Source organism: Heloderma suspectum, chromosome 2 (genome assembly GCF_057233095.1).
Source record: "Heloderma suspectum isolate Gila_16-S chromosome 2, 16-S_ref, whole genome shotgun sequence".
In the NCBI taxonomy this organism is placed as follows: domain Eukaryota; kingdom Metazoa; phylum Chordata; class Lepidosauria; order Squamata; family Helodermatidae; genus Heloderma; species Heloderma suspectum.
Genome location: NC_139459.1, coordinates 47,955,983 through 47,968,504, shown reverse-complemented (window position 1 = coordinate 47,968,504; position 12,522 = coordinate 47,955,983). Strand labels below are relative to the sequence as shown.

The following is a 12,522-nucleotide window of genomic DNA, read 5'->3' as shown; positions in this document are numbered from 1 at the left end:
CCACGTGATCCACAGAGCTCTGTCCTCCAACGTCTCACTCCTGCTTTTTCACTGCTCTGCCTGGCACCTCCTTGCTGCCCACTCAAAACAAATGCTGTAATGTAGCAGCAGCAGCGTGCATTAACTCATGCACGCATGCAGTATTTGCTACTTCACAGCCTGGGTTAGTTGCCTCTCTGCTTGATTAGTTGGTCAGGGGCCTTTCCCCATGATTCTGTCTGTAACGTGTTGGGGGAAGGTAACTAAATGAGGGAGCTAGCTAGTCCAAGCCTCAAACAAGCAAGCATAGCTGCTGCTGGGGTGAGGATCAGGAGGATGGCATATCCTCCTGGAAGCTCAGGAGGAGCAGCCAAGCCAACTGGCAGCACTCCACAATATTCACTTCCTGAGGTGGCCACCTTACTTTGCTTAATGGTAGGGCCGACCCTGTCCAACTCCAATGATACCCCTGAGTGCATCTCTCTACTCCCTCCATATAAGAGAGTGTATAGGAAGCTGCATTATATGGATTATGTTGGATCAGTGAGGCATTTTGTCTTAATTTGTCATACCTGAGAACCTTTAACTGGAGATGTTGTGACCTTTATGTGTACATGCAAAAACATCTTTGAGCTGTGGCCCTTGGGAAATATAGACAGTGCCCACTCCATCCCCGAGTGGCTGCTGTTCATACTTACATGAAAAACAGCTCTACTTAGAATCACTCTTGCTGTGGAGACAAAACCTTTCCTCTTCTCAAGCACTGGATGGTCCCACTTGCACTGACTGGATGCAGCCTAGAGGGTGCACATGGAGCAGAACATGTTGAATGAGTGCTACAGATGTTTGACCTGTCAGGCTTTTTTTACATTTGAGGTAACAGCCTACCATTTAATCTTTACTAGTGCATGTAGTTCTTTAATGTAGCCTTAGGGTTTTCATTCTGAAACGTTAGAGCAGGAATTGGCAACCTGGTGTTCTCCAGATGTTTTGGACTACAACTCAGTCTCTGACCATTGACTATGCTGATGGTGGCTTATGGGAGTTGTAGTCCAAAACAGCTGGAAGGCACTAGGCAACCTAGTTAGAGTGAATCTGAAATATGCACAGCACAACTGTCAATTTTTGTATACCTAAATGACTTTTTAAAATGCAGAAGTTCCATCAGGGCATGTTCTGGGGCAATAATTTTTCCAAGATAAGACAATATCAGTATATGCTGATCTGATTTGTTATGTTTTGTATCTTACCATTTCTTCAAAGAGCTGAAAGTGGCATTTTAGACTTAAATGAACCCTTGTGAGAGAGCCACTCTTCCTGAGCCACCAACAGTGTGGATGGGTGGAAGCTTTTCTACTGCTGTATTTTTCTGTGGAATTTTGTATCACTTCTACAAATGCATTGTTTCACAAAAGTAAATAGTAAAGTAAGAATAGATACAATGCCAGTCATATAAGGCAGTTCCAAAGTTGTAATTAACCTTTTTTTCAGGTGACTATCCATAAGATACACACAATGGCGATTATATACCTATATTTAATCATATAATAAATCACACATATGTATCCATCCTTTTGATTTGTGGACTGGGGAAAATTCAATTGTATATGTAATCCAAACATGCTAAACTGGATCTAATAGATTCAGGCTGCAATCCCATACATATACACTTATCTGGGAGTTAGCCCTATTGAGTTCATTGAGGCTTACTTCTGAGTAGACATGTACAGGATTGGGGTATTGGAAAACACCAGATTCAAAACTTTCTGCTCAAGTGAGCACTGCATATTATGAGCAAGAATCTGAACCTGTTTCCCATGTCAAAGTACAACACTCATCCAGTGCACCAGCAACACTTTAATGGGCTAAGTTTGATGAATGTAACATATTTTATTATTGAAATAACACTTGATGGTGTGCCTTTATTTTTTCTTTAGATCTTCTACCCAGAGACAACAGACGTCTATGATAGGAAGAACATACCTCGAATGATATATTGCATTCATGCACTAAGGTAAACAAGATTTATGCCATTTTGTCTGCACTTTGCTGCTGCTTCTTCTTTTTTAACCTTTCTTCCAAAAAGTTGGCAGTGAAACCTCACTTGATTCCAGTGATCAAAGTTTTCCAAGTTCTGAAGACAACTTAGGCATGAAAAGGTGATAGTACATACATGCAGAAGTAAACTTTTAAGAAAAAATGAAATGTATATATACTACTCTGTTAATATGGTTGTGTTTAAAGAACATGTAAGAAGCATTCCCAATCGGCGATATGTAGAGCACACAACTAATATTCCTCTTCACCCCCCAACTACTGTCCCATGCTTTTACAATTGTGTCTATGTTCCTGATACATTAGAGCAATAACACAACTGTTTGCTAACCCTGATTTGGAAGAAACAATACTACCCTGAGGAGATGCAGGTTTGCATTTTAGATTCACTTAAGGCACGATCCTATGGAGATGGCCCTATCTCAGAGGCTTACAGCCATCCAATGCAGAATGGAACGAGCAGCAGAGGCAATCTTCACCTCCACATTCCCCCCACACTCTTTATTGCACCCAGACAGGCATTTTCACCCATCTAGTGAGGTGTTGAGGATGGGGCGAGAAGAAGGCTGGGGTTATCCCTCCTTCCCCCGTCTCCTCCCCACCCACTGGAACACCCTCTTTCCCTCCTTCCTGAGGTTGCAGAGCAACCTTGGAGAGGCAGCCGGCATGGTTCTCTCCATGCCAGCTGTGGGGCGGGGGGGAGCGGGGAGCTCAGACTCCTGGGTCCAAGGTCAGAGCGGTGTCTCCAACCTTGGATCCAGGAATCTGAAGCACCCTATGGCTGCCCAGACTTTGTCAAGGGGCCATAGGATTGCTCTCTTAAATTATAGCACCATCATGACAATAGGAATAAAATGGAGTTTGCTTCTGCTGCCCTGATGCTTACATCAGTTGCTGTGCTTTAGGGGGTCATTTGGGGAGCCCCTGGGCTGCAGGCCCCTGGACTTCAGCCCCGAAGTCCAGCCCTAGTTGTGCTACTGGTTTTCATGTATGTTAGGAGATATTTGTATATTAGATTTTAGGGTTTTTTAGACCACAAAATAGTGGCAGTAAGTGGTGTTCAAATTCAAAGGGTAATTGTAATAATATAGTTTTTCCCATTAATGTTTATGGGAACATGGGAATGGGAATGGATCCAGATTAAGGTAGTTATGAAGTAGTCCAGTTTAATCAATGGGACAAGTTAGTCTCAAGGGACTAAAACATCTCTTGATCTAGATACAATCCATGATTTTTATGAGCTGTCTAAAACACCATATGCCAATTTTTCTTGAAAAACACTAGAAATTCAAATTGAAAATAAATTATGATTAATACAATAAATAAAGCAAAATGAAAGGATGACCCTCCTTATAATGCTGAAGAGTCATGGTATATAAAAACTGAAAAGGTAATTGTATTCTAAAACTATAGCATCGGATTTTTCTTACTGTGTCTCATTGCAAATTTGAAGCTATTTCCTGATGTGAATGCATGGAGCTCTTAATGTTAAGCAGCTTATAAAAAAGCGTACTAAGTTCCATTCCAGTGATGTCACAATCTTTGTTCAGATGTTCTAGTGAATGTTGAGCAAAGGGAGGGTTTCAGATGTTTATATCTGCTGGAGTACTGAAGATGGCTTAATCGATTGTTTGACTGCTATAATAAACATAGGCATGGAGTCTATCACATGCAGCTGTGCATAACTGCAATGGCAATTAGCACTTTTCCTTATATTTTTAACTCTTCTGTGCAGTATTTGCTCTGGGGATTTAGCTTTTCCAGACTAGTTGGACCTTGTTTAGGACACAGCCTCTAATCCATCGCGTGCAGGAGAAGTTGTGGTTTAGTGTCATGCTGCTACCCTAAACACTTCTACTTGGAAGCAAAAACATTTAATTTCAAAGGAACTTGGTCCCAGGTACATGTGTTTTGCATCACATGTATGTATATCTTTGATGGTCATTTGAATGTGTGAACTGCCTTATTGTACTTTGAGTTGATATAAAAAGTCTATCTTTGACAATGACAGTAGCTTTTCACACACGTGTGGAATTCAGTCTTAACCCCTGGAGTTAGTTCACTGGAGGGGGTTAGGATTGGGTGGAGTGCCCCTCTGCTGGTGGATAGACTTCATCCACCACTGTAGCCCTGTTATGCCTGCAAAAAAGCAGGAAAACCACTATCGGCAGTGCCCTTGCCAGTAGTAACTGGCAGAAGTCCTTGAAATGCAGTGTTTCAGGAGTGGGTCACCCCTAGCTTTGGATCCATTGGTTCCAAAGCCCTAAGGATGCCCTCAGCTATACCAGCCTGGAGTTAGCATAGTGAGAAAGAAAAAAACTGCCTCCCAGGTTTTGCCCTGGCATGCTGGCAGGGCTTGAGATGCCTCTGTTGATTTGCTGCTGTACTCCATTCTGATGCTGCTTTGGATTGTGCTGTCCATCATAAAGTGACAAATATGTGTGTGTGTAAACAGGGATCCAGGGTGCTTCTAGATGGAGGCATTACCAGTCAAAAGGCAATCCATCTTTCCTTCAACTGATTTTTTTTCTGGTAAGAAAAAAGGTGGAAGCAGTAGAGAGAAACCATGGGATGGTTATGAGTGGAAGACAGTTGCGTTCACACAACATGCTAACCCACACTCAGTAGTTGAGTGTGGATTGTTGAACCATGGGTTGTTTGTTGAACCATGGGTTAGCGTGTTGTCCAAACCCAGGACATTTTCCGCAGGGTAAGTTGGTAACCACCTTGAACAACCCAACAACAAACCATGGGTTCTGAAGGTGGCTTGTTTGAGAACAATAAGCCACACTGCGTGGTTAACAAGCCACCCTGTGGAAAATATCCTGGGTTCAGACACATGCCAACTCACGATTCAGCAAACAACCCACGGTTCAACAACAACCCACACTCAACCACTGAGTGTAGGTTAGTGTGTTGTGCAAACCCAATCTGGATTTCCCTGTAAAATTAGGTGAATGAGGAAAGGCAATTGTACAATAAAAGCCTCATCTGGAAGCACCCACAATGTCTTCCATATCTGTTTTCCTTGCCTATTGCAGAAATATTGTATTATATGTGAGAATTTCTGTAGCATAATTCTACTCTCAAGCCGGAAATAAGGAATATTTTTCCATTCAGATTCGGACATCTAATGCTACTATTTAATCATCACCACATGTGATGATAATGATAATGTAAAAATCAAACATGTAATTCCTATCCTGTCTGCCAATGCTCTAGCCCTGTATACAATGCTTAGAAAATCTTCAGAAGAATTCACTACATTTAACTGTCCTGACTCCTGTAAGGTACTCCTTTGTGTTTGCTAAAATCTGTGTATTTTAATATTAAATTATTCCTGTTTGATGTTTTAAAAAAACCTTTCTTAGGGAGCAATCCTGCAGCCCCTAGACATTGTCTGAGGGGCCATAGGATACTGAGGATTCTGAACTCTAAGGTCAGAAACAGTGCTCTGACCTTGGAAAGGGAGTCAGAGATCCAACCCTCAACCCTTCACGGCTGGAGCAGAAAGAACTGCGCTGGCTGCCCTTTGAGGTCAGAAAAGTGACCTCAGAGAGGGGGGAAAGGAGGCATTTCAGTGGGTGAGGCAGCGAGGAGACCACAGAGGCCAGGATATGAGCTCTCCTGCACCTCTTCCAGCCTCCTCCCCTCCCCAAGTAAAAGCCTGCCGAATGAAAAATGAGGCAGGGGGAGGATGGGGAGGAAAAGATAGCCTTTGCCACTCTTTCCATCCTGCACTGGATGATTGGAAGTCTTAGAGTTTGTGGGCTTCTGATCATCGATGGGCTTCAGAGTTTGGCAGCTTCTGAATCAAAGTTCAGTTCCTTGCTGAATGGCATAGTTCAGTCTTCTGTGCTCTTGTATAATACTGCATACAGCACACTGAGAAATACTTTCAGTTGAAAACCAAGTGCTTTCTAATAAGTCATTGTGCCATATTGTTGACTTTCAATTAGATTTAATGTGAATTCTTATTGCTAAGTTTTCACAGTTAATATTTTTTTATAAGCAGCTTTTTCTTGCCCTACCAGCTAGGTAGGTAGGGTGTGTGTGTGTGTGTGCGCACGCATTTAAATTCCCAGTACAGCTACAGATGGTTTTAAAGAAGCTTCTTAGTTTAAAGCTTAAACAGCAATCCATGTTAATAATGGCTCATATTAAAAATAGAAAAAAGAACATATTAAATACATATTTTTTTCAGTTGTGATACTCATTATACCTAAAAACATACCTTAATTGTATTAGTACTAAGATAATGTCACTGGCAAACAAAAACAAAATTCCATTGCCCTCTAGTGGTAAGCAATACTTTATCCAAAACTGATGTTCTCTCTAGACAATGGAAACTATACTACCCCATGAAAATCATATTGCTGATCCCATGTTTGTCAACGTATCAAAATGCAATGTATTAGTGACTACTAGAGTCAGCAGTTCAAGCTTGAAAACGATTCCTAGGCTCCGTCTTAATGCTAGGAAGCAACAACAGAGTTATTCAGTAATGTTGAACAGCTTTTAATAAAGGAAAATAGAGTTACTGTAGATCTTGTACATCTAAAACCACAAGTAGGAAGAAGAAGGTAGGATGGGGACTTGGTGACAGTTGACAAATGTATTTTATTTATTCATTTTATTTCATTTCTATGCCGCCCAATAGCTGAAGCTCTCTGGGCGGTTCACAAAAATTAAAACCAAAGAGCACACAATAAAACAATACAAAATATATAAAACCTTAAAACCACAGTAAACAATACAACCAGAATAAAAGCAGAATAAAACCTAGCAGCAGTGCAGGGATTTAAAATACAGATTTAAAACAGCAAAGCTAAAAGTCTAAAGAGCTAAAATGCTAAATTGTAGCACTGTAATGCTAAAATGTAAGTGCCAGGTGAACCTCACAAGGGAGCTCATTCCATAGCTGGGGTGCCACAGCAGAAAAAGCCCTCCTCCTAGTAGCCACCTGCCTCACTTCCTTTGTCAGGGGCTCATGGAGAAGGGCCTCTGAAGATGATCTTAAGGTCCAGGCAGGCACATATGGGAGGAGGCGATCCTTCAGATAATCTGGCCTCAAGCCGTTAAGGGCTTTGAATGTTAATACCAGCACTTTGAATCGGGCCCAGAAATGGACTGGCAGCCAGTGCAGCTGGAAAAGTACTGGCGTAATATGAGCTCATTGGCCAGTCCCTGTTAACAATCTTGCTGCCCTGTTTTGGACCAGCTGAAGTTTCCGGACTGTTTTCAAAGGCAGCCCCACATATAATGCATTGCAGTAATCCAGACGAGAAGTTATCAGAGCATGGATAACTGTAGCTATGCTACCTCTGTCTAGATAAGGGCGTAGTTGGTATACCAGCCTAAGCTGATAAAAAGTGCTCTGTGCCACTGAGTTCACCTGTGCCTCAAGTGACGGTCCTGGATCCAAGAGCACCCCCAAACTACCCCCATTACCATGCCCAGGCCCTGATTCAGAACAGCCATTGCCTCATCTGGGTTTGATGAGAAAGAGAGGTAGACCTGGGTGTCATCCGCATATTGATGGCACCTCAGCCCACACCTCCGTATAACCTCCCCCAGCGGTTTCATGTAGATATTAAACAGCATGGGGGATAAAATAGAGCCCTGTAGAACCCCATGGCATAATTGCCATGGCACAGAGCAATAATCCCCCAGCACCACCTTCTGGAGTCAGCCATCCAAGTAGGAGTGGAACCACTGCAGTGCAATGCCTCCAACTCCCAACCCAGACAACCTATCCAGAAGGATACCACGGTCGATGGTACCGAAAGTCGCTGAGAGGTCCAGGAGAATCAGCAGGGTCGCACTCCCCCTGTCCCTCTCCCGGCAGAGGTCATCCCACAGGGCGACCAAGGCAGTTTCCGTTTCAAAGCCAGGCCTGAAGCCCGATTGAAATGTAGGTATACTAACCTAAACCACCATCCTTTAGTTTTGAGGTCCGTTCTTCCAGGCTGCTCTTGGAACTTCCTCCTAGAAAAGCCCGTGTAATTGGACTGGTCATCTTTCCTTTCTTAAAAATTGCTTCTTTTGCAACTTTTCTTCTAGTGTTTCTTTTTCCTGTTGCCTTTATTGCCTAACATCTGCACTTGGCCAAGTTCAGCATGGGACTACATTTGCTCACAGCCTTGATATATCTCTCTTAATTCTTGCCTCCTCCTTGCTACATCATTCTAGTCCAACTTCTGAAGTGTTAAACTCCTCTAGGTAGGAACCCTTCTTCCCTTTAGTTCTAAAAAGTGCCCTGGTCACCCATTAGGCTGTCTAAGTAGGTTTGATCTGCTTTGACTCTCTTCTTATAACAACTTTGATTAGTCCCTTGTGTAATCTTAATAAATTCCCCAAACCCTTAACAGTTGTTAATTTCACATGGCAGGAAGACATGAATAAAGATGTAAATTTGTTCAGCTGTTGTCCAGATGGTTTCACTACACACATTTTCAAATGGTATTAATATAGTTTGTTCAAGCAACACTGAAATGAAAATAGGGATTCTCAGAGTGTTCTGTATACTCTCAAGTCTATTTCAGATTCCCAAAAGCATTTGGCTATTTGATGGTAAGTAAATTGATCTTGAAAGACTGAAACACATGATCTCCACATTTTATATATAAAAACAACAACATTATGTATGCTTATTTTGGGGGATATTGAACCATCTTTTACTGAAATAAGGTATTTTGATTACCGATGTTATATTTTATATGTGGCATTTAGTACTGACATGATGACAGGACATCCCCGAATATGCAAGGTCTAACTGTTTATAGGTTGCAAATTATTTCAGGGGAATAGCTGTGTTTGCCTGTCTAACAAAAACAACAAAGAGACCTGTGGCAGCTCAAAGACCAACACATATATTGTAGAATAAACTTTAATACACAACAACATATTCCATCTGATGCATGTTTATCTAATTGATTCTAATTTAATGTTTTGTCCTTTAACGCATCATTTTCCAATTTTCTTTTCAGTTTATATTTGTTTAAACTAGGAATAGCTCCACAGATCCAGGATTTGCTGGGGAAAGTAGACTTTACAGGTACTTTTAATCTTTATTTGCAACTATTTCTTGTCTCAAGGGAGCCCTACATTATTGCATTTTCTAATGACACTGTATTTATGTGACAATTTTTCACTACTCCCCCAGCATTCTCCATATTTCTGTGCTGAAGTGGGTGTAGTATAGCTATGTAAAGAATGTGCTCTGCTTTATTAAAAGATGCTAGATAACAGATCCTTGTAGTTTTCTGTGCTACAATTTTTCTCAAACAGAGGGAAACGACCAAGGAGAATTGAAGGCATAATGATGTTAAGAGCCACAGGATGTCCCCTTCCCCCAGTTGTGTGTTTATATTGTGCATGCCTTCTCAAGTAATAAATCCCAAAATGTTTTTTTGTGTGTATTTTTCTTTCCTTAAACCCCTCCCCCCACAAAATTAGAGGAAGAAATCAGTAACATGCGAAAGGAACTGGAAAAGTATGGTATACAGATGCCATCATTTCATAAAATTGGAGGCATTTTGGCCAGTGAACTTTCAGTGGATGAAGCTGCATGTGAGTTTGCCTAATAAAAGTGTTAGGGTCATTCTGACCTGTTTTCTAAAATGTGGTAATAATGTGTCTGAAAGTTGCTTTAGTTGCATATATCTGGAAACTAATTTGATCAAGTAAAGCAATCTTTTCTTTTCATCATGTTATCTAAAATATCCTAAAACATCATCCTCTGACTTTAATTATACAAAAACCTAGTGCTGTGTGTGTGAGAGAGAGACACACACAGAGAGACATACAGAGAGTCACAATTCATTTTGAGATTGTGCAGATCAAAGGACCAACTAAAGAATCTTCAGTAGAAAGTGATATTTTAAAACTTGACACAGTTGTGTAATTGTGTTATTTACTTACTGTAAACTACAAGTCAGAATTGGCTATTGGCTTCCTGCAGTGTGAACTAGCTTCAGCTGGACAACTTGGCTAATACATACTATCTATACTATAGATGGTTTTCAGCACAATCCTATACAGAGTTCAGTGGGGCTTGCTCCCAGGTAAGTGCATATACAATTGCAGCCTGAGATTCCAGTACGGATACATGTAAATCTGACCTGGTACATATCATGGCTTGTAAATAAAATTTAAAATCTTGGGGAAGGTAGAATAGCACATGCTTACTCTACAAATGTTCAATTTTCCATTTGAAATAGAAGTGCTGTTGATTTTCAACAGGGGAACATGACTGGGAGGGTGCTTTCACACTTGTGTTCTGCTTGTGGGCTTCCCATAAGTAACTGGTTGGCCAGTGTGGCAATGGAGTGCTGGATCAGATAGGCTGTTGGGTCTCATGCAGCAGAGCTCTTACATTCTTAACATTCTTCTGTGCTAGCTATAAAATGTCACCATGCTTTTTAATAGTCCTCAGTCCTATGATATGAAACATTTCATTTTAATTTTTCCAGAATTAACAAAAGGCACTTGGGCTACACTTTCAAAAGGCACTGACAGTGGCTACACTTTCACAGCACAATAAGCCAGGATTCTAGCTAATGCTGGCTTACTGTGAATGAGTGCATGCTGGTGTATGTAACTCATTAGCTCCCACTTTGATCTTCCCTGCTAGTGTGACTGCTAAACAAATCAGGAGTCAGAAGCTGTTGAATGAACCAAGGATCCTGGCCTGATGCTGTCTTTACAAGCCAGAATCTCAGACCAGAGTTTGTTCTTGGTTTATGAATCTTTGCTTGTTTGGGAGCAACAAGCCAGGATCCTGGTTCAGATGCCACACAAAGCTTCTGATTCCTGGTTTGCTTAGTGGCTGTGCTAGTGGGAAAGACCAAAGCAGGAGTAAATGGGCTGCTCACAGCTCATTCACAGTAAATTTATTGTGCAGGGTAAACACAGCCAGTGTGTGTGCCTGTACCAAATTGGAGTTTGAAAAAAGTCACACTGAACATTTACAGGATGGTCCTAGCAACACTGATGTAAACTTGAACTTTCTAAATAATGATAATACACATTTTATATAGTACTTTTGAATGTTCAAAGCACCTTGTGCATTTTTGAGGTTATAAACCTTACAAAAACCTTGTAAGGTAGGTCAATATTATGCATGTATTGCAGGCAGAGGGCCAAGACCAGTGGTGCAGTGGTAAATTTTGAAGTTCAGGCCCTCATCTTGACAGTTCCCATAGCCACGTCCCCAAGGATTGTCCAAAAATGCAGGCAACTGTGTTAACTCATGTTGACAAACCAGGTATAGCAGTTTTCATCTGCTAGGAGCAAGTTATTTTTGGTACCGAAGGACATGATTGTACATTTTGGTAAAGCTTTTTTGCATTGTGTGATAATTAGGGGTGGACGAAAGTCGCTTACCTGTCCTCGAAGGACGTTCGCGGTGGGGGGGAGGCGCTTCGCTGCTCCCCCCGCGAAGTTCTGGCCGGGGGGGGAGGCTTCCCGCCTCGGCCCGGCCGAAATTCAGACCGGGGAGGAGGCTTCCCGCCTCGCCCGGCCGTGAACGCGAAAGTTTAAAAAAAAAAAAAAACGCCCCCTGATAGGCTACGTGACGATTCACGTAGCCTATCACGGCTAGATCTGCAAAGTCAGCCGTGATAGGCTACGTCAATCGTCACGTAGCCTATCACGGGTGACTTTAAAAAAAAAAAAAAAAAGCGTACGCTAATGGCGGCCCCCATAGGGAGCCGCAATAGCGTTGCCCTTATTTTCGCCGTAGTCTACGTAAATCTTTACGTAGACTACAGCGACCAAATAAGGAACGGGAATGGCGGCTCCCTATGGGGGCCGCCATTATCCGTACACACTTTTTTTTTTTTTTTAAGTCACCCGTGATAGGCTACGTGACGATTGACGTAGCCTATCACGGCTGACTTTGCAGATCTAGCCGTGACAGGCTACGTGAATCGTCACGTAGCCTATCAGGGGGCGTTTTTTTTTTCTTTTATTGCAATGGAGGCGGCGGCGGCCGGTCGAAAGACCGGCTGCTCCCCCCGCCCCGCTCGAAAACCCGCCGAACCGCCAGCCGGACCCGCCGCCGGGAGGGACATTCGGCGAAGGTAAGTCCTGTCCCGGGGGGCGGGGGGGGGTTCGGAGGATTTCTCCCCGAAACTTGTTCGGGGGGCCGAACACGTTGGCGCTCGGCCCCCCGAAGTTTCGGGGAGAAATTCTCTGCCATCCCTAATGATAATTGTATGTTTTAGTCTGTAGAGATATAGTTGCATTATTAAGCTTTTGGATATTGTTCATTTTCACCAGTTTACTTATCACCATTACACTACATCAACCTTCCTAGTAGTTTATATTACATTTCAATTGTTTCCTTTTTCTGGAAAGAGGTTAGAGAGACAAGTTACAATAGTGTTTCTGATTCATTTTGGTCCTATTCACTGTTTTTTTCTTGGATTATCTCTTTTTTTAGGCCGATTCTTCAGTATGCTCATTTTAATGTGCTAATTGTTT

The 12,522-nt window shown here is 42.1% G+C and overlaps 1 protein-coding gene across 3 annotated transcripts in view; it reads left to right on the top strand.

Annotated features, from left to right (window-relative positions):
• Positions 1–12,522, top strand: part of IQGAP2 (IQ motif containing GTPase activating protein 2) — a 235,731-nt gene that overhangs the window by 126,390 nt on the left and 96,819 nt on the right. For all 3 annotated transcript variants that reach the window (XM_084833431.1, XM_084833430.1, XM_084833429.1), the window contains exons 5-7: positions 1,917–1,993; positions 9,024–9,091; positions 9,493–9,606. In XM_084833431.1, the coding sequence (XP_084689557.1) occupies positions 1,917–1,993; positions 9,024–9,091; positions 9,493–9,606 (259 nt within the window). The remainder of the gene's footprint in view (positions 1–1,916; positions 1,994–9,023; positions 9,092–9,492; positions 9,607–12,522) is intronic.